At 44.0% G+C, this 21,902-nt stretch overlaps 3 protein-coding genes across 7 annotated transcripts in view; 2 read left to right on the top strand and 1 right to left on the bottom strand.

Moving 5' to 3' along the window:
- RBM14 (RNA binding motif protein 14) overlaps window positions 1-1,120 on the top strand; it is a 16,316-nt gene extending 15,196 nt beyond the window's left edge. Inside the window, exon 2 of the mRNA XM_066350302.1 lies at window positions 984-1,120. Within this exon, the coding sequence (XP_066206399.1) occupies window positions 984-1,003 (20 nt within the window). The 3' untranslated portion in view covers window positions 1,004-1,120. The remainder of the gene's footprint in view (window positions 1-983) is intronic.
- LOC136385506 (RNA-binding protein 4) lies at window positions 1,042-21,902 on the top strand. Of its 5 annotated transcripts, XM_066356609.1 has the most exons (5): window positions 1,042-1,176; window positions 2,122-2,544; window positions 6,634-6,712; window positions 7,043-7,285; window positions 9,246-9,683. In XM_066356609.1, exons 2-4 carry the CDS (start codon window positions 2,133-2,135, stop codon window positions 7,275-7,277), a joined length of 726 nt encoding a protein of 241 aa, XP_066212706.1. In that variant the 5' UTR covers window positions 1,042-1,176; window positions 2,122-2,132; the 3' UTR covers window positions 7,278-7,285; window positions 9,246-9,683. The 5 variants fall into 5 exon arrangements, with proteins under 5 accessions (XP_066212706.1, XP_066212788.1, XP_066212626.1 ...); XM_066356691.1 differs by lacking the exon at window positions 6,634-6,712; XM_066356529.1 differs by having other exon boundaries at window positions 6,634-7,285.
- LOC136385053 (RNA-binding protein 4B) overlaps window positions 9,281-21,902 on the bottom strand; it is a 32,996-nt gene continuing 20,374 nt past the window's right edge. The window contains exon 3 of the mRNA XM_066356065.1: window positions 9,281-9,742. Within this exon, the coding sequence (XP_066212162.1) occupies window positions 9,681-9,742 (62 nt within the window). The 3' untranslated portion in view covers window positions 9,281-9,680. The remainder of the gene's footprint in view (window positions 9,743-21,902) is intronic.

Genomic DNA, 21,902 nt, shown 5'->3' with positions numbered 1-21,902 from the left:
TTTAAGTTTTTCCACCCAGTATTTGTCTCTCCCGCCTTTTTAACTCCCTCTTCAAAAGCTGCCTTGCAAAGGGGACATTGCTTGCTCAGTGAATATGGGGTTACGTGAAGAAGCCAGAGGATGAGAAAGAAAATGTGATGAGGGAGCTGGACCCTCTGGAAAGATGTTTTGATTGTATTTTGTTTATAGCTGGTTGTTATTAGGCTTTTCCCTCTGAGGTCCGTTCTAGGAGTTATACAGCTCTGGCTGATGGCGCCCAATAAAATCAAACAAAAAAAAACTTTTCTTCTCCAGTTTTTTCTCAGGGCAGGGTGGGGGTGTTTTCTCAATTTCCATGGGCACAGACACAAGCCGCTTCTTCATCTTGGACTTCAGGAGGGCTGGTTCCTCAGGAGAACTTGTCTTCTCAGTGCCTTCTGAATAATGCAGCCCGAAGTGGGCCAACTTCGTGGTCATTACCTCGTAATTGAAGTGCGCACATTAACATTTTAAAGTTGCTTTCATCACCGCCTCTGAAAGTAGTTCTAATCTGAGGGGAGGGGACTCCCAGGGCTACGGTACGGATTCTTGATCAAACGAGGTTGATTTCTTAAGGTGAAACACTTCGATATTTTTCTTACTGGCTTGGGTTTCCATAAAACTATCGTCCACACTCCTAGCTGCGAGGGGGTGTTCTGGGAGGTTGGAGAAATTTGGAGTAGAAGGCAGAAAAGAGCGCAGAATACTGTCAGGGCGTGCACGTGGAAGTGGCGAAATGAAGTTTAACAAAGTTGGCGCCACGAAGCTAAAGACGGCCACACCTGGCCCCTAACTTGCTCTGCCTAATGGCGGGTGTAACCCCGCCGGCAAAGCACACGTTTGTAGTTCCTCCCGCACGCCAATCTTGCCCAATCAGTGACTTCGGCTTCGTGAGACTGCTGCTCATTGGCTTTCGCGTAAAAGCTTGGGGTTACTGACGTTTCCACCTCTTCCCGGCCTCTCAGGTAATTGGCATTCATGGTAACCAATCAGGAAGAGGATCTGCGCGAACGCCTACCTTTTACTTTACCGAGTGGCCAATCCGGTGGTAGGCTCACCTTCCCTTCTACCCAGAGTTATTGCTGCGGCCGCCGCCATTTTAGCGTTTTGTCAGAAGCATCGCGCCGCGAGGAAGAGTTCCTGCTGATTTCCGTGCGGGTGAGAGACTCCGATCCCTTACATTGTCTGTCTTTTGCCCTGTTAAATCTCATATCACTCCCTTGGGCTTCAGAGGTATCCTAATCGGGTCGCAGCCTCTGCACTGGTAACTGAGCCGATTTCGGTGCTCGGCATTTCGCGATAAGCCTAAAACGTCCCTTCCCCCACGACCTCCCCCGAGAATACCTTGCTTTCTCCCACCCTGCCCTCGACCCGACTTTGGCTCGGCTTCTTGCCTCGAGGTTTCCACCGAAATAACCGCGCTTCCCCTATACTTAGGAATTACAATCTCGTTTCGAGAATTTCTCAGACCCTGAGACACTGGTGTGTGGCTCATGAGTCTGAAGCCCCCTTTCTCTGGCCCTATTTCTCCATTCTGCTGGAGCCCGGAGAGAGGCATTCCTCACTCCAGCACTTCTGTGCTCTTCTCACCCCTTTCTGCTATCTGGCCCTAGAGTCGCCCGTTCACTGCTTTCAAAGGAAACCCTAAAACGCAGTTATAAGGCCCACTTTACCGGAAGTGGTGGCTACTCGGTTCTGAGAGGGAGAGCCAATTCAAAATGTTAGGCAGTCAGTCCAGCCCGCCAGTAGTGAAACCTTTGTTTTCTGACTGTCCTTCCAGTGGGTGGAAAAGCCCAGTTCTCTCAGCGCTGCATTTACGCGCTCAGTTTGATTTCCACTCCCGTTTGAAACTATCCATCTCTTACCGAACCTCTTGTGTAGGAAGTAGCTCTATTACACACGTCTTGCTCCTAATAGGACTGTAGCTGGTACTGCAGAGGGCTGGCTCCTTATTTCCACTTCCCTTTGTTATTGTTTGGTGGTGGGCGTGTGAGAGGGAAATGTGTTTGAAAATATTAGAATGAGAGGAGATGACAGCCTTTTTTTTTTTTTTTTAATTAATGCAGACCCAAGGCCTTGCTAAAATTATTTTTTCTCCTTCAGGCAGTGTGGAAATGGTGAAGCTCTTTATAGGAAACCTGCCGCGGGAGGCCACGGAGCAGGAGATCCGCTCACTCTTCGAGCAGTATGGGAAGGTGCTGGAATGTGACATCATTAAGAACTACGGCTTTGTGCACATAGAGGACAAGACGGCGGCGGAGGATGCCATCCGGAACCTGCACCACTACAAGCTGCACGGGGTAAACATCAACGTGGAAGCCAGCAAGAATAAGAGCAAAACCTCCACTAAGTTGCATGTGGGCAACATCAGTCCCACCTGTACCAACAAAGAGCTTCGGGCCAAGTTTGAGGAGTACGGTCCAGTCATCGAATGTGACATCGTGAAAGATTATGCCTTTGTACACATGGAGCGGGCAGAGGATGCGGTGGAAGCCATCAGGGGCCTTGACAACACAGAGTTTCAAGGTGAATCACCCTCTTTGGGATGAGGGCTGAACACAAGGCTGTGTGCACAAAATGTTAGATAAGTAAAGGGAGGGGTTTGAAATAGAGATAGAGCTTTTGGCTTGTTGATGGTAAAGGATTGTGATGACCTAAAATGGAGAATATTTGATATTTAGGGGCTTTAACTTAGGCAAGTCCAGGCTCAGGGAGAAAAACCAGTTGGCTTTAGTTTGAAGCAACTAAGACCTATTTTTATGCCTATTAGTGCAGAAATCCTTTTCTTGGAAGATTTGCCCAGTTATGGCGTTTGGGGGGGGGGGGGAGTGTTGTAGAGTACATGACAGATTTTCATTCTGTATTGCCTCAGCACAGTACAGGCATATACCTCAGAAATATTGTGGGTTCAGTTCCATACCACTGCAGTAAAGCGAGTATTGCATTAAAGTGAGTCAAAGCAGGTTGTAATCTTTTTGGTGGTGGAGGGTCTTAATTTGGGGGGAAAAAGCAACATCTGCCAGGTGCAATAAAGCAAGGTATGCCTGTATCAGCACTAAGTTTACGTATATGAAGAACCTGGCAAAAGCTACTTAAGCAACACATTTAAGAGTAGAATCCCTGAAGCTCCTCCACCTCATCCCAATGCATCGCTTTTTAGTAAAAAGAATTGGTCTTTAGATAACTGGTATCTTTAAAGGGCTACAGCTCTTGTTGCTTGTCTTAAGAGGTTCTGTTTTGAGGATGAGGCCACTGTGTAATTAAAAGGCTAATTCCAGGAGTTTCTGAGGAGGTATTGAGATGGGGGGGGCAGTAATGGCAATGTATTTGCACTGGTTTGGGAGGGGTAGACTTTAATATCCTTTGAGAACAGAGCACTTAGATGGGTGTTATCTTGAAGCCTTGGCTAGTTGGATTGTTTTAGTGTGCCTGGAGGGAACAGCATGAGTAATGCTGTAGACTGTCACTTTATTCGGAAGGTATCTTTTCTTTAAGCTCTAAGCTTCTGTGGCAAAAGTGACAATCATGAAGGAGATGGTAACCATGGTGAGTTGTTAATTATTCTTTCACTCCTTTTGGGTCCCCAGTGTCAATAAAAAGAGTCTTTTCCCTTTGATAGTAACTAGTTCCAAAATATTGGGTATTTCCACAACTCTGCTACATTTTTAACTTACATTTCAACTTTTTTAGCACAAATCAAAGTAGTGGTCTGTTTTCCCTGAGTACTACTGTTTTTAGGAGTAATTGCTGCTGTCTTTGCTCTTTATGTCCCTTAAATTGGACCTCTCTTAGGGCTGAAGCTTTGATGATCATTCTCCCAAGTAACAGTTGCCTTGTGTCATGGGTTTTGCTGTGCATTATTAAGGAGAGGTATCACAGGTCTCCCAAGTGTAGTTTGTTTTTAATTGGTAAGTTGAGAATTATTTTGGGTCAACAAAGGGTGCTCTTATGGAGGGTTTGTGGTCTGATACCTAATTTTTGGACACTCTTTTATACCTAAATGTAGTTCAAGAAGAGATGGTGTCTGCTTTATAGAGGGAGGAGCAGTGTGGATTGAGGACAAATCCTTTAGCATTTGAACTCTAGGTTTTCTGCTACCTATACTTAGTTATACCTAGTCTATTTTTTTTTTTACTACCAGCTCTTCTTAATACTGCCTAGTAGAGTTCTATGTATGTAGAGTAGCAGTATTTATTGTTTTTTTTCCCTTTCAATTTCTCAATATTGGGTATACAGCTGACCATTGAACAACTGGATGGTTAGGGCTGCTATCCCCTCCACAGTCGAAAATTCTAGTATAACTTAAGTCTGCCCTCTGCTAAATTCAGGGGTTGGGAACCTTTTTGGCTGAGAGAGCCATGAACACTATATATTTTAAAATGTAATTCCGTGAGAGCCATACAACGACCTGTGTACGTTATGCATTATCCAATAAAAATTTGGTGTTGTCCCGGATGACAGCTGTGATTGGTTCCAGCCACCCGCAACCATGAACATGAGCTGTAGGAAATGAATGGATTGTAATACATGAGAATGTTTTATATTTTTAACATTATTTTTTTTCAGGTTTTTTTTTTTAATTTTTATTTATTCATTTTAGAGGAGAGAGAGAGAGAGAAAGGGGGGAGGAGCAGGAAGCATCAACTCCCATATGTGCCTTGCCCAGGCAGGCCCAGGGTTTCGAACCGGCGACCTCAGCATTCCAGGTCGACACTTTATCCACTGTGCCACCACAGGTCAGGCGACCATTATTATTTTTTTTAATTAAAGATTTGTCTGCGAGCCAGATGCAGCCATCAAAAGAGCCACATCTGGCTCGTGAGCCATAGGTTCCCGACCCCTGACTTAAGTGGATTTCCATCCTCAGGTTGAAAATACCATTGACTTGTACAGTACAGGTTTGAACTTCATGGACATAAGTGGGCCCATGCAGTGGAAACCTGTGTTGTTCAAGGGTGAACTGTATTTATTGTTTTGCCCGTTTAAGAAAATCCATTTTTGATATTTTTAAAACTTAGCTGCTCTTTATAGCTTATTTTCAGGGCACTTAATAATAATCTTTTACATCTTGAGTGTGTTGGTTGGTTCCTTGGTCACACTTAATCTCTCTAATTTTGTTGGGTGTTCAAGTGGCCCTCTGGGCAAATGCCTGAGGAACATGGGTTAGCACTTAAAGCATTCAAATATTTTACTGCCCTTGCCACTTAGTTCTTAACCTGCAACTTACACTTGACCAGATATGTTTAAATCAGGACGTTTTTGGTAATTTTGTCCTTTTCTAGCCTCCCAGAATCTAACTTTAATTTTGTAGGTGAAATTGTATATTTACTATTTTCTGTAATGTTAGAATAATAGGTTAGTGTTTTTCAGCCACCGGTCGGCCAGAAATTTTGTGCCAGTCGATGAAGGAGTTAACCATTTTGATGTTCAGGGTGGTTGTTTGCACCAGCAGTTGAAAAACACTGGAATAGATGATCTGTTGATTCTTCCTGATTCTAACCATTCACTTCTCTGACATCTGCATGTTTGGGTGCATCACAGCCAATTGTTTTAGAAAGTTTTTGTTGGAATTTTGCTGACCATTAAATTGGTAGCTTATGTTAGGTGGAAACTGCTTCTGTGAAAAGATTTAAAGCTTAAACTCTTCCAGGAAAGTTATTTTATTTTATTTTTTAGTTAGGTTTTCAGAAGTGATATTTTGCATTTCCAGAATACAAGTAGTTTTTAGCAAAAGGAAAGTAAAAAGTGCATATTCCTATGCACTCAGGTCCCTAGTTTAAGGAGAAAAGATACTTTAATCTTGCTAAAATGAACAGTTTGATCCACTAACATTACCAGTTATTTTCCATTTTTCTTATCCCCCCAACCCCCGCTTTCTTCCACATTTTTCATATTCTTTTAAAAATTTAGGCATCTTCTGACCTCCCTGCCCTGTTTCCTTTGATTCTACTAGGGGTCCTCAAAGTTAGTTGTCAAGTATCCTTGTTAGGATGAATAGCAGAACCAGCAATTTAAAGGTCCCAGTTAGAGGGCGGGCGGTTCTGGTGTGTCACTCCTCCTCTTCCAGTTCATGAGTGTTTTTTCCAAAAATCTGAAAATTGCCTACCACAGTCAGGCATAGATCAAGTCTGGATCCCTCTGTCAGTGGAAACTTGAGAGTGTTACGCTATCCTCTTTGAGTTTGGAGTGGGGTGGAAGTCTGAAGGGACTGGTCTTTGCATTCTACTTAATGAAATCAGAGTCTTGATAGTGATTGGAGGGTTTCAGAATCTTGTCGCACACTCTTGTGGTTTCTTTTGACTTTGGGCCCTGTTCAGAGCTTTTGTCCACATTTACTTGGAACAGAATGACATGCTTGTTTTTGAGTAAGAGTAGTTTCTTTCTTAAATGTTAAACTAAGTATTAGGTATTAGGGTGGAAACATTTCTTTAATCTTTGTCTGAAATCAGGTCATTATACTAAATTACATATTGGACTTAAAAGAAAAGTTTTTCTGGCATTGAGTCCTGCATTAGTGTTGTCTAGGTAAAGCCATTGCTATGACCAGTGTCTGGGGTAGGGGCTGGGGCTATGATTAAGAGTGATAGCAACCCTTCTTGCGTCTGTTTCTTCAAGGCAAACGAATGCACGTGCAGTTGTCCACCAGCCGGCTTAGGACTGCGCCCGGGATGGGAGACCAGAGCGGCTGCTATCGGTGCGGGAAAGAGGGGCACTGGTCCAAAGAGTGTCCGATAGATCGTTCGGGCCGAGTGGCAGACTTTACCGAGCAGTATAATGAGCAGTACGGAGCAGTGCGTACACCTTACACCATGAGCTATGGGGATTCGTTGTATTACAACAACGCGTACGGAGCGCTCGATGCCTACTACAAGCGCTGCCGTGCTGCCCGGTCCTATGAGGCGGTGGCGGCTGCAGCTGCCTCTGCGTATAATTACGCAGAGCAGACCCTGTCCCAGCTGCCACAAGTCCAGAACACGGCCATGGCCAGTCACCTCACCTCCAACTCTCTTGATCCCTACGATAGACACCTGTTGCCGACCTCAGGAGCTGCTGCTGTTACTGCAGCTTCCACTTCATATTACGGGCGGGATCGGAGCCCCCTGCGTCGCGCTACAGCCCCAGTCCCCTCTGAGGGCTACGGTTACGGGCATGACAGTGAGTTGTCCCAAGCTTCAGCAGCCGCGCGGAATTCCCTGTACAACATGGCTCGGTATGAGCGGGAGCAGTATGCGGATCGGGCGCGGTATTCAGCCTTTTAAAGCTTGAGGTGAGAGCGGTGGGGTGTCACCTGTTCTGGTTTTGCGGTTCCTCCTGCAGCCCAGAGGCTCCAGCTAGGCTACCCTGCTTGCTTGCTTTCGCAGGGTTACGGTAAGGTTATTAGCATGGTTCAGAGGCTAGGGAAAAGTCCTAACTAGGAATTTTTTTTGAAATATGTAAACATCCTTAGTCCTCATGGCTATTTTTCCAGGGCTCCTGGTAGTGGGAACCAGTCTGATTTTATCTGTGTCTGGAGAAACAAAGACTGGTGTGATGAGTCTTGGGTCACACCTTTGTGCTGTAATTGAACAACCTGAGATCCAGACACTCAGATTCAGGTGTGCTGTTTTTCAGAGCTTTTGTGGAAATTCGTAGGTATGGGACATTACTAAGGTACGCAAGTTTCCTTCTGCTTTGTGATGTGTGAAAGGTCTGATAGGACCTGTAATGATAAAATCAGTTAACTATCTAGTTAACTGGTCATCACTGCTCAGGTCCCAGTTACTGTGAAGACTACCCAGATGGCATCATCTTAATCTTGAAGCAGTGTATTTCTGACATTCCTGAACATTTCTTCCCCTAGGAGCTTTATAGAAATAACTTATTTGGTGTTAAGTTGGGGCAGCAAGGGAGTACAAAAGGTAAAAGGTATCTTCTTTTAATTTATAAAGTTGGGTTCAACAAGTAGTCTGAGGCATAGACGCAAACCCAGCTTTTCCACACAGTTCAGATTCATCCCCATATTAGAGCGCCCGCTCGCCATTGCTTTATCTTTGGATCTGTCCTGTAAGAGCCTGTTTACTTTGTTCTAAACTGTCCCCATAGAGTTAGATTTGCCATCCTCTCCACCTCTTCAAGACAGATGATACGCGTGCACACCTGTTAATTTTACTTTCCTTGGTAATGTTGAAATCCAGGGCTGGGAGCTTTGCCTTACGCCAATGATTTTTCAGCTGGTGTGCTGCAAGGATTTTTAAAACATGCAATACCTGACTTTTTTGGTATGCCACAGAATTTTAGTCATTTGTGCCACGAGATGAAAAAGGTTGAAAATTGTTATAATCCTCATGAACAACCAGCTCTACCTTGAGTACTCTGGCTTTTTCCTAGACAACACATTTTGAGCCTTATGATCCATTTGGCTCTACTTAAGTATGTATTTATATATATTCCCTTCTGACATTTGCCAGTTTGGGGCTCTAGGTTTTTGTGATTGCTGTTGTACTCAAGGGTGATTCTTAATGCCCTTTGTTTTGAGTATCCCCTGTATGTCCCAGGTATTCATCTGAAATCCTGTAGTAAGAGACAGGGTGGGTGATACTCCATCTTTTCCTGTTAGGGCTGAAGGTGTGTAACTTGCCTGGGGTTATTAGATAGGAAACCACTCATAGGGCTAGAAAAGAAACTTGATGTGTAGCTTACACTTCCCCTCTGGTACACTCTTTCAGTTTCTTCCCTAGGCAGAGTTGGATGCCCTCAGGTCTTAGACAGTTTGTTCAGTTGATGCTCCTTTTGCCTAGAGTAGACTATGGATGGTTTGTAACTTGGACCTTGGTAGTAATGCCCAGATTCAAACATACTTTTGAATTTTTACCCCTGAGTGCTAATTGGAACCTTTCCCTTTTTCCTGTCTTCCAATGACAGTTTGTGATGTGGAATTACTTCCTCTGAGGATTGCTAATGTTAACATCAAGGGAAATGCAGTGTTTTTGTCTATTCTCTTGAAAGAAAATTTGCAATTTAATTTAAAGAAAGGCCTCAATCTGGGATTGCTTGACTTTCCCAGTTACTCTTGGCCTTCAAGCTCTTTTTACTTTTAAGAGATTATTGTGATACTATACAGATTTGTATGAGCAAGTAAATTTACCAAAGTCAAGTTACCAGACTTTGTAGAGATGTTCTTTGAAGTTTTAAGTGGGAAAGCCCTTTTGAGCTTTGCTGTAAAGCCCCTGTATTGTGCTCTCTTGCAGGTGGGATGTGTGTGGGCTGAAATTCCAAGCTGCGGTTGTGCATGAGAATACACCCTTCATGGTACCCCGTCTCCGGGACGTTCTCGGCTCTGTGCGTTCAGTCCCTCAGGAACCATGGACCTTAATTTACCTTGTTAAATACAGACCATTTCTTCCTTTCCTCTCTCCCACTCATTTTCCTGTTCTTCCTGTCCTTCATTACTTCTGTAGTTTCCCATTCATGTTCTGTTCTCCTAGCAGGCCTCGTTGTGTGCAGAAACTGTGGTGGGGGCTACGCCGTCTCCCCACCTCCTGCTTCCAGTGGGTGTTGGATTTGGGAATGAACCTGGTGAGAGTGTCACTGCTTCTGAGTCTTTGGCCCAAAGGCTTGTGGCAGGTGGACACAGAGTTGGATCACTTTTTCTTTTTTTCCAGTGAAATAAATGATTTTTCAACTTAGGATATGCGTGCTTTGAGAGAGTTCTTGCTTGGCCTTGTGTCTGGGTTCTTTATTGTCCCTGGAAGAGAGGAGGGAGGATGAGAAGGTTGACATTCAGCTGTGGGTGGACATCACTTTATTTTCTTTACTACAGATAGACTTACAGGTACCAAAGGAAAAAGAAGAACCCAGGCAGGCAGCCTTATTCCAGTCAAGACTTCCTCCCACTGGTTCACCTTTGTTATAAAACCACTTACTAGTAGTTTTGAGGTGTAGATCCTTTCCTGCTTGAGAAACCGTCATCACCCACGCCTTAACTACTAACTACCGTTCCGACCTCCCAATCAGTACATATACTTGGATTTGTTTCCACAGAAGAGGTCTAAGAAAAGGAAGGGTTCGAGGGAACACTTGCATTTTTTGTTATGTGGAAAAATAAAATTGTGGCTCCAACAGCATTCTTCTATTTTTCTAGCACAATAAGTAACACTTTTTAATACCCTTTGCTGTCTATTTGTATTGCTTGGACAAAAAACAATCCGACTAGCACCACATTACTTGTACTTAGAGCTTTTTGAATGCTTGGCATAGAAAAAGGACCTACTGTGTGTTTTTTGATTATTTAACAATAAGATTGGGTTGGTGAATGCAAGGAAGAGCCACTCCTTAGCCCTGCTTCTATGAAAAGACTTCCATTTTTTTTTTTTTGAAGTGAGAAGCGAGGAGGCAGACTCCCCACATGTGCTCTACTGGGATCCACCCGGCATGCCCACCAGGGGGCGATGCTCTGCCCATCTGGAGTGTAGCTCCGTTGCAACTGGGGCCATTCTAGCACCTGAGTTGGAGGCCATGGAGCCGTCCTCAGTGCCCGGGCCAACTTTGCTTCAATGGATCCTTGGCTGTGGGAGGGGAGGAGAGAGAAAGGAGAGGGGAGAAGGGTGGAGAAGCAGATGGACGCTTCTCCGTGTGCCCGGTCTGGGAATTGAACTCAGGACTTCCACACGCTAGGCCAATGATCTACTGCTGAGCCCACTGGCTAGGGCCCAGATTTTTGTCTATACTTGTTCCAGTTTTAACATACATAGTAGAGCAATATTTAATTTGGGTATTTCCCAGAATCATTCAACTAATACTAAGCACTTACTGTATGCTAGGCATTATGTTTTTAGGAAAAATTGTAATGGGAAATAAAAAGGAAATAGTCTTTAGTTGGGTGGTTTCTCAGATTTTTATTTTATTTTTTACTTAATGCTTCTACCTGACTTAATTCACAGATGGCCTAAATGGGAATACCTCTGTATCAATATAACTTGTAATTTATTGACTGCTCTGTATAAAACTTTGTGATGTGTTTCATGTTATTTAATCCAGTAATTTTTCTGTCAGTTACAGTCTTATTCTAACCTCAAGATACAAATAATCACTAAACATGGAAGCTCTCTTTGGTGAGAGGTCAAGTGATTAAGAGCATTTCTAGGAAAACTGTTAGGGGTGGGAGTACCTACCGTATTTCCCCATGTATAAAATGCACCTTAATTTTGGGTCCTGAAATTTGAAAAAAAAAAATTACATAAAGTTACTGAACTCATTCATAAAATTCAGTAAGTGCAAAAACAAGCATGAAAAAGTGGGAAATGCAAGTAAAAAAATCTACAACCACTGTATAAGATGCACCCAGTTTTTAGACCCCAATATTTTGGGGAAAGGGTGCGTCTTATACATGGGGAGATATGGTAGTAGTTCCTACAGGTAAAATGTGGTCAGTAACAAAGATGGCTAATGTGGGCTAAGTTCTTTGCATTTGTCTCTTACCTTGTTGGGTTGGTTTTCTACCACTTTTTTAGAGGTTTGTGTCTACTTTGGTCCCTTTTTCTCTTAAAATACACAGCCATCGGCCTGACCTGTGGTGGTGCAGTGGATAAAGTGTTGACCTGGAAATGCAGAGGTCGCCGGTTCGAAACCCTGGGCTTGCCTGGTCAAGGCTCAAGGCACATATGGGAGTTGATGCTTCCAGCTCCTCCCCACCTTCTCTCTTTGTCTCTCTCTCTCTCCATTTTTCTCTCCTCTCTAAAATAAATAAATAAAATTAAATTAAAAAAAAAAAAAGACACAGCCATCACCAATCTAAACTTTTATTGATATACTCATTGGTTTGGTGGGTGGAATTAACAAGTGTTAAAAGATAGAAACTAACAGTTTTCATTGATTCAACAAATATTTTGTTGAATCTCTGCAGTGTGTTCTAGGTGTTGGGATATCTACAGTTCTGGTGCTTCTACTCTAACAGGAGACAAAATACAGTAGAGAGTATTTTTTTTAGATGGGAATGGCTAGTGAAGGCTAGTGGTGACATGTCAGATTAAATACAGGGTTGTATATAAAATTGCATTACGAGACACTCATTGAAATTTTAAAGGGAGTCATTTTTGCTTTCTGCTTTGCGAACATGGTCTTTCTATCAGAACTTAAGAGCAGTTTTTCATGACTGCTGAATTCGGGCTGGTTTAATGCTACATTTCAACTTGCTTTAAAATAACTTTTTGTTAAAGGGGAAAACACTATTAAGAACAATGGTCTCCAACTCATACATTTGATTGGAAGCTTAAAAAATTTTAAAACCTTAATGTTGAAATATCAGCAAGTTAAATTCAATTTCAAATCGAGTTTTATGTGTGTAAGCGATATTCCTAGAGATGGAAAGATATTTTACATTTTTTACATGTCAAATTGTTCTCCAGTTAATTGACTTGAAATTCCCACCATGAAAGTGTTTCTTTAAACCCTCAGCAGTGCATTTGTTGATCTTTTCCAACGTGATGGGTTAAAATGGTTGTGCTTAGCATTTATTTTTATGAGTGAGGTTGATCCTCTTTATGTTATAAAGAGCCATTTGTATTTCCTTGTCTTTTCATAGTCTTAGTACTCACCATTTTAAAAAATTCGATGTTGGCCTTACTAATTTGTGGAAGCAGTGTATAAATGAAGAAAATAGCTCTGCAATATGATTTGCTAGTATTTTTTCCAACTTGTCATTTTTACTTTATATTTTTGCCCTGCAGGAAGATTAAATGTATAGTAGTTGAATTCCAATCTTTTCTTATGACTTCACGATTTTGAAAGTTACTTGATATAAAGTGTGAGGTAGATAATCTAGCTTTGTGTTCTAGACGATCACTGAGTTGGGAATGGAACTTTCAGAGACCACTCTGCCTGTATTAGTCAAGATGGAAGAGAAGGACATTTCTCTCCTCACCTATTTATTCCTTCTCTGCCTGATAACACTGTAACCATCTCTGGTAGAAAGGGTACCGACCAATTTGGGAGCAGATCCGTAAATTTTAACTCCTCACCTTTTTTTTTTTTTTTTAAATTTTTTTCTCATCTTTTTTTTATTTTCTTATTTATTTTTTTGAATTATTTTTATTCATTTTAGAGAAGAGAGATGGAGAGAGAGACAGAGAGAGAGAGAAGGGGGGAGGAGCAGCAGGCATCAACTCCCATACGTGCCTTGACTGGGCAAGCCCAGGGTTTTGAACTGGCTACCTCAGTGTTCCAGGTCGACACTTTATCCACTGCGCCACCACAGGTCAGGCTCCTCTCAACTTTTGAAAAAAAAATTCTTTGGCAAATTATCCTCATTGGCAATCTTGAGACAAAGCTTACATGTGATTTTTATAACCTCGTATTTGGTGAAAGAGCTCATTTTACTTGACTTGCAATACGTTTGCTCCACTTCCATCTTGGTGCGTTGCCATCCTGGTCTGCTCTTTTGTTCTCTTAGGAGTTGTTCTTCACTCAGGTCCCATGGTCTTGTTCTTGAATTAAGACTTCAATATTGGTAGCCTCTCTTTTTTATTATTTTTTATTTTTTACAGAGACAGAGTCAGAGGGATAGACAGGGACAGACAGGAATGGAGAGAGATGAGAAGCATCAATCATTAGTTTTTCATTGCACGTTGCAACACCTTAGTTGTTCATTGATTGCTTTCTCATATGTGCCTTGACCACGGGTCTTCAGCAGACTGAGTAACCCCTTGCTCAAGCCAGCGACCTTGGGTTGAAGCTGGTGGGCTTTTGCTCAAACCAGATGAGCCCGCGCTCAAGCTGGTGACCTCGGGGTCTCGAACCTGGGTTCTCGGCATCCCAGTCTGACGCTCTATCCACTGCGCCACCACCTGGTCAGGTAGCCACTTATAAGTTATCTGGCTGCAAGATATACCTTGAGACTTGGACCAAGTTATGGGCCATTCTGTTGGCCTAGGTGGGTTTCCCAGCTTGCCCCCCAGCTTTTCTGCTAGGTGAAAGACTTGTTGAACCTTTGCCCAACTGGCTTTCTGTAATGCTTGTAGGTCAAGGTACAGGTTATATCATATTATTAGCAGATGTCTTTTTTTTTTTTTTTTTTTTTTTTTTTTTTTTTTTTTTTTTTTAAAGCGAGAGAGGCAGACGGAAAGGGAAAGAGTTGAAAAGCATCAGTGCTCCTAGTTACAGTGCCTTCATTGTTCATTGATTGTTTCTTGTAAGTGCCTTGACTGGGGGGCTCCAGCCGAGCCCAGTGACCCCTTGCTCAAGCCAGCGACCATGGGGTTATGTCTGTGATCCTGTGTTCAAGCTGGTGAGCTTGTGCTCAAGCCAGCTACCTCTGGGTTTCAAACTTGGGTCATCAGCGTCCCAGGCCGACGCTCTATCCACTGTGCCTGGTCAGGCTTAGCCGATGTCTTAATTTCTTAGTGTCAAAAGCCATGACTCGCCCCCACCCTCCCACTTGGCATCCAATTCTGGTATATTCTCACTGCAAACAGGAACAGCCCCTTCATTACCATCCCAATTTTTTTTTTAAGATTTTATTTATTGACTTTAGAGAGGGGGAGAGAGAGAGGTGTGGGGGGGAAACAGCTGATTCTTGCATGTGCCTTGCTGGCAAGCCAGAGGTTTTTTTTTTTGGTATTGTATATTTCTCTGAAGCTGGAAATGGGGAGGCAGTCAGACTCCCGCATGCGCCCGACTGGGATCCACCCGGCAAGCCCACCAGGGGCGATGCTCTGCCCATCAGGGCGTTGCTCTGTCGCCTGGGGCAGAGGCCAAGCCCGGGCCATCCTTTGCTCCAATGGAGCCTTGGCTGCAGGAGGGGAAGAGAGAGAGGAAGGAGAGGGGGAGGGGTGGAGAAGCAGATGGGCGCCTTTCCTGTGTGCCCTTGCTGGGAATCGAACCAGGGACTTTCGCACGCCAGGCTGACGCTCTACCACTGAGCCAACCGGCCAGGGCCGAGCCAGAGGTTTTGAACTGGTGACCTCAGCATTTCAGGCTGATGCTTTATCCACTGCGCCACTAGAAGTCAGTTCCATCCTGATTTCATTAAATTATTTGACTAACTTGACATGGCTTGGGGTGTATTCAGCATTCCTATTATTTGGTCCAGTTGTTCATCAAGAGACTGATTTCTAACTTTGGATTTAGAAAGAGTTATTTTAGGAACTTTACCAAAACACATAATGAAATAAAAACAGTATCTGGGCATCATCAAAAATCAAATTAGGCCCTGGCCGGTTGGCTCAGCGATAGAGCGTCGGCTTGGCGTGCGGGGGACCTGGGTTCGATTCCCGGCCAGGGCACATAGGAGAAGCGCCCATTTGCTTCTCCACCCCTCTCCCTCTCCTTCCTCTCTGTCTCTCTCTTACCCTCCCACAGCCAAGGCTCCATTGGAGCAAAGATGGCCCGGGCGCTGGGGATGGCTCCTTGGCCTCTGCCCCAGGCGCTAGAGTGGCTCTGGTTGCGGCAGAGCGACGCCCCGGAGGGGCAGAGCATCACCTCCTGGTGGGCGTGCCAGGTGGATCCCGGTCGGGTGCATGCGGGAGTCTAAATACAAAAAAAAAAAAAAAAATCAAATTAGTTGCCTGACTTGTAGTGGCACAGTGGATTAAATGACCTGGAACGCCGAGGAAGCTGGCTCGAAACCCTATACTTGCCTGGTCAAGGCACATATGGGAATTGATGCTTCCTGCTCCTCCCCCTTTCTCTCTCTCTCTCTCTCTCTCTCTCTAAAAAAAATCCCAAATAAATAAATAAATAAAAATTTAACTTAAAAATCCAATTAGTTATAAAACAATTTCTTTTAACAAATTTCCTTTAGGTTTCAGTGTTTAGATTTCTCAAGATATCAGATGGCTATTAAACACCAATTGATGTAGAAGGTGGTTTTGTTTTGGAGACAGTCCTTGGTGTTAATTTCTTGAAATTTACTTCTTGTCCTTATTTCAGTCATCATCTCTTCAGATTTTTCTTTACTATTCCAGCCTTTTTGATCCCACTGGAACATCTGATCCATTGATCCAAATTTCCATTTTTCAAAAATTGATTCATTTTACATAGAGAGGAGAGGTGGGGAGAGCGAGAAGTATCACCTCATAGTTGTTTCACTTGAGTTGTTCCTTGCTGGTTTGTTGAATGTGCATTGACTAGGCAAGCCCAGGGTTTGGAACCTTGACCTCAGGTTTCAGGTTGACACTTGATCCACTGTGACACCACAGGCCAGACTCCACTGTTCTTAATATTATCACTTCCTTACTCAATTTGAAATTCATAGCCAGTAATTGTCATTCCTTTGCCTACACCATTAAGCCCCAGGGCTACCCAGTCCCCTAGCTTCATCATACTTGCTTGGCAGAACCACACCCCAGATTAAATCTGGTTTACCTATTCATGCACCTGACACAGGAGACAAGGTGACTGGAGAAAAACAATCTGACTAGTCTCACTTTAAGTGATCACAAACTTGGTATAGACCCATAGTGCTGCCAAGTAGTCAGAATACATCCCTAGCCCGTTCCTCTTCCCTTGTGTGTACTCAGGTAATGAGCTGCTCCAAGCAGCGGAGAAAACAAGCAATCAGAAGAGATGTGAAGCATTGTCATTGCCTCCGCTCACCTTCTAGCATCTGCAGCCACATCTCTCTCTCTCTCTCTCTCTCTCTCTCTCTCACTCACTCTCTCTCACTGCTTTCATCTGAGGCCAGTTGCTCTGCTGACACATCAGGGCTTGGGTCTCTCCTGCAGCTCTTCCTCACATGTCATCCACTTCCCTCTTTACTGGATCAGTATTAGCATCACACAATTCTGTTCTTTCCATGAGAAAGTTCTTGACTCTATTTCCACTGCTAATTAGGACCACTTCATTTGCTACTTCTTGTAGCAAAACTCAAAAGCCTTTTCTGTGGTTTCTGTCTCTAGTTGTTGCCTTCCGTTTTCTATTCAACCCTCTTTAATAAGGCTTTTACCCCTGCTAGTCCACAGGAACATTGCTAGTGATTTCATGTTGCTTAATAATATGGTCATTTTTTTTTGAATTAAAAATTATCATGTCTGTTACATTGTGGTTGTTTCTACTCTGTGTTATGTTCATGACCCAAACTAATGGAATTGTCACCATTGGAAACTTAACTCCAGCCTAAGACCGACAGTGAACATAGTAAACAAGTAAGTTGTATGTTATGAGGTAAGGGCTTGGTATTAAAGATAGAGTTGAGCAAGGATTGGGAGTGCTAGGGTAATGTATATGTGTGGATTACTGTAATAAATAGGGCGGCCAAGCTTCATTGAGAAATTGAGATTTGAGCAGAGAGTTAGCCAAATAGACTTCTAGAATTCCCAGTAGAACAGTTTGAGCAAGGGCCCCAAGGTTCTGATTGTAGCTAACCTGTTCTAATAGACCAGGGACAAGAGTGGAGTGATGGGGAGAGAGTATAGGATAGGAAGTCAGAAAATTGAACAGTGATCATCTAGGACCTTTTTGGCCTTTACTTTGAAAGTCTTGCATTGTTTTAAAGCAGAGGAGTATTTTGTGATGTGCTTTGTAAAAAATGGCTTTATTGGGGTATCCTTTTGATACAACAAATTACACCATTTTTAAGGGTATAATAGGACATTTTGATTGTGTAACCATTACCACAATCAGGATACAGAATGCCCTTCTGCTGCTTTGCAGTTAATCCCCATAGTCCCCGGTCAGTTCTTAAGTCTTCCATCTACCTATTTATATCTTATCTTTGGTATTAGTATGTTGATATAGTTGATTACTGGTTTTTTTTAAGGTTTTATTTATTGATCTTGGGGGAGGGAGCAAGATCATAGTTTCTTCACTTTAGATGCTCATTGCTTCTTGTATGTGCCTTGACCTGGCAAGCCTGGGGTCTTGAACCTGTGACCTCAGCATTCCAGGCCAACTCCTATCCACTGTGCCACCATAGGCCAGGCTTGATCACTGTTTCGTAACACTTACTCATTTGACTTCTAGGACACAACACTTGGTTTTTCTATCTTCCCAATTTTCTCGGCCGATGCCTCTTCCTCTCTGACCTCGATTTTGGAGGCTCCATAGTTCAGATCTTGGTCTTTGGTGATCTTCTGGATACAAATGCCATTCTGTATGTGAAAATTGCCAATTTATATCTCCATTTCAGATCTTCCTTCCTCACTCCAGATTCATATCCTACTACCCACTTGACATTTTTGCTTGAGCGTCTTGATATTTTATTTATTTAGATTTTTATTCATTTTATTTATTTATTTTCAGAGACGGAGAGTCAGAGAGAGGGACAGACGGGAACGGAGAGATGAGAAGCATCAATCATTAGTTTTTCGTTGCACATTGCAACACCTTGTTGTTCATTGATTGCTTTCTCATATGTGCCTTGACCGTAGGCCTTCAGTAGACCGAGTAACCCCTTGCTCAAGCCAATGACCTTGGGCTCAAGCTGGTGAGCTTTTGTTCAAATCAGATGAGCTCGTGCTCAAGCTGGCGACCTCGGGGTCTCGAACCAGGGTTCTCGGCATCCCAGTTCGACACGCAATCCTTTGTGCCATTGCCTGGTTAGGCGATTTTTATTCATTTTAGAGAGAGGAGGGGGGAAGAGCAGGAAATATCAACTCCTTCACCAGGCAAGCCTGGGGTTTCGAACCGGTGACCTCAGCATTCTAGGTTGATGCTTTATCCACTGCGGCACCACAGGCCAGGCGTCTCTGTTATTTTAAACACAGCTTGTATAAAACTGAACTTCTGGCTTGACCAGGCGGTGGCACAGTGGATAGAGCGTCGGACTGGGATGCGGAGTACCCAGATTCAAGACCCTGAGGTCGCCAGCTTAAGCGCGGGCTCATCTGGTTTGAGCAAAGCTCACCAGCTTGGACCCAAGGTCGCTGGCTCGAGCAAGGGGTTACTCAGTCTGCTGTAGCCCCAGGCCAAGGCACATATGAGAAAGCAATCAATGAACAACTAAGGTGTCGCAACAAAAAACTAATGATTGATGCTTCTCATCTCTCTCCATTCCTGTCTGTCCCTATCTATCCCTCTCTCTGACTCTCTCTCTCTCTGTGAAAAAAACAAACAAACAAAAAACTGAACTTCTGCCCTGGCTGGATAGCTCAATTGGTTAGTGCTTTGTCCTGAAGCACAGAGGTTACTGGTTCGATCCCTGGTCAGGACACATACAGGAACAAATCGATATTCCTGTCTCTCCCCCCTTTCCTCTCTCACTGAAATAAATTTTTAAAAAGTACCAAAATACTGAACTTCTGCCCCCCTCCCTGTGCATACCCTTCTCCCATCTCAGGTGATGGCAACTCCGTCTTCAGTTATTCTGGCCAAAAGCTTGGGAGTTATACCCACATGCAGTTCATTAGGAAATCTTGTTGTCTGCATTTCTCCGTCTCCCTGACTATTAGTATCCTAGTCAGAACCACCATCATCTCTCATCAGATTTCCTAAGTTCTTTCCTAATTGACCTTGCTGTTCTGCCTTGTCTACCATCTACTCTCAATATAGGAGCCAGACCAATCCTTTAAAAAAAAGGAATCTTGGCCCTGGCCGGTTGGCTCAGCGGTGGAGCGTCGGCCTGGCGTGCGGGGGACCCGGGTTCGATTCCCGGCCAGGGCACATAGGAGGGGTGCCCATTTGCTTCTCCACCCCCCCCCCCTCCTTCCTCTCTGTCTCTCTCTTCCCCACCCGCAGCCAAGGCTCCATTGGAGCAAAGATGGCCCGGGTGCTGGGGATGGCTCCTTGGCCTCTGCCCCGGGCGCTGGAGTGGCTCTGGTCGCGGTGGAGCGACGCCCCGGAGGGGCAGAGAGTCGCCCCTGGTGGGCGTGCCGGGTGGATCCCGTTCGGGCGCATGCGGGAGTCTGTCTGGCTGTCTCTCCCTGTTTCCAGCTTCAGAAAGAAAAAAACAAACAAACAAACAAAAAAAGGAATCTTCAGCCCTGGCCGGTTGGCTCAGTGGTAGAGCGTCGGCCTGGCGTGCAGGAGTCCCGGGTTTGATTCCCGGCTAGGGCACACAGGAGAAGCACCCATCTGCTTCTCTACCCCTCCCCCCCTCTCCTTCCTCTCTGTCTCTCTCTTCCCTCCTGCAGCCAAGGCTCCATTGGAGCAAAGTTGGCCCGGGCGCTGAGGATGGCTCTGTGGCCTCTGCCTCAGGCGCTAGAATGGCTCTGATTGCGGCAGAGCATTGCCCCCTGGTGGGCATGCCGGGTGGATCCCGGTCGGGCGCATGCAGGAGTCTGTCTGACTGCCTCCCCGTTTCCAACTTCAGAAAAATACCAAAAAAAAAAAAAAAAAAATCTTCTTAGCCTGTGGTGGTGCATTGATAAAGCTTTGATCTGGAATGCTGAGGTCACTGGTTCGAAACTCTGGGTGTGCCTTGACTGGGCACATATAGGAAGCAACGACGAGTTGATGCTTCCAACTCCTCTCCCCTGCCTTTCTCTCCTCTCTCTAAAATCAGTAATAAAATCTTTAAAAAAATAACTTTTTAAAAACTCAGATAATGTTATAGCTACTCCCCACACATGGGCTTTTCTTTTTTTTTTAAATCTATTGGGGTGACATTGGTTAATAAAATTGTATAGGTTTCAAAAAAAATTCTATAGGTCTCAGTCAATTCTATAGTAAATCATTTATATTGCATTGTGTGTTCACCACCCCAGGTCAGGTCTCCTTCCATCACCATTTATTCTCCCTTTACCTTCTCTTACTCCTGGGCTTTCATTCACAGTAAAAGTCAGAGTCCATGGACTGTGTAAAACCCTTAGTGACCTGCCCTCCTCCTCGTAGCTCTCTGTCTTCCTCTCTCTTGTTCACTCAGCTGCAGGCACATTATACTGGATGGACTTTTTGTAGAGCTCTTGAATACATGCCAGATCCCTCCTCCCTTAGTATTTGCAGCAGCTAATTCTCTAGATAGTCCAACAGCAGATTTGGGTTTTCAAGGTGAAAAAAAAAAGCTTTCGGGAAAAGAAAAATGAGGATATGGTCTGTCCTCTCTTCTCCATGCTCTTTTAGGTGGTATTACCAATTCCTCTTGGCTTTACCTATCAGGGGTCTCCAAACTTTTTACACAGGGGGCCAGTTCACTGTCCCTCAGACCATTGGAGGGCTGCCAAATACAGTGGTCCTCTCACTGACCACCAATGAAAGAGGTGCCCCTTCCAGAAGTGCAGTGGGGGCTGGATAAATGGCCTCAGGGGGCCGCATTGCGGCCAGCGGGCCGTAGTTTGGGGACGCCTGGTTCTGAAGATTTCAAAATGTATATCTCTAGTCCTGAACTTTCTCCTCCATGTTTAAACAGGCTGTGTCTGGCCAAGGGGCTATTAAAGCTTGATACTTGAATTTGCACCCATAGTTGTTTCTAATTTGGATAACCCTCAATTTCTGAAAATTGGTATAGAGTTTCTCTTTGAGGATAGAGGTCATTAGGAAATGGTACTGGTCATCAAGAGGATGGGGTCAGAAGAGAAAAACTTGATCATCCAGAAGTAACTGGGGGAAGAACTTGATGTTGCTGTTAGACATTGGTTGGTTGTTTTCATGTGCTAGAAACTGGACTGCTGCAGTTTCACATGAAGTCACCTGCCCCACTCCTCCATTTCGCTAGGACCTACAATTCCTAGGCCAGTGGTGCTGCCGAACACCCTACCGGATAAACACCCCCGCCCCCACAAAGAACTAGCCAGTCTGAAATACCAGTAGTGCCAAGGCTGAAACTGTTCTAGGCAAGATCAGTTCCCTTGGCTATGTATACCATCTGAAGTAGTGCTAACCAACGTGATAGCCGCAGCAATAGGGTGTTATGTGTATAAAATACCCATGGGATTTCAAAAACGTGTGAAAAAGAATGTAAAATACTCATTTTAAAATGATTATATGTTGAAATGATGTTTTGGATATATTGAATTAAAATATATTATTAAAAATAA

The sequence above is a fragment of the Saccopteryx leptura genome, chromosome 1 (genome assembly GCF_036850995.1).
Source record: "Saccopteryx leptura isolate mSacLep1 chromosome 1, mSacLep1_pri_phased_curated, whole genome shotgun sequence".
In the NCBI taxonomy this organism is placed as follows: domain Eukaryota; kingdom Metazoa; phylum Chordata; class Mammalia; order Chiroptera; family Emballonuridae; genus Saccopteryx; species Saccopteryx leptura.
This window is presented reverse-complemented; position numbering and strand designations above follow the sequence as displayed.

Bases quoted from the DNA above. Each gene is read 5' to 3' on its own strand.
- LOC136385506 (XM_066356529.1), top strand. From the start codon at position 2,133: ATGGTGAAGCTCTTTATAGGAAACCTGCCGCGGGAGGCCACGGAGCAG. The intron at 2,545-6,633 runs GTGAATCACCCT...TGTTTCTTCAAG, and splicing joins TGACAACACAGAGTTTCAAG to GCAAACGAATGCACGTGCAG.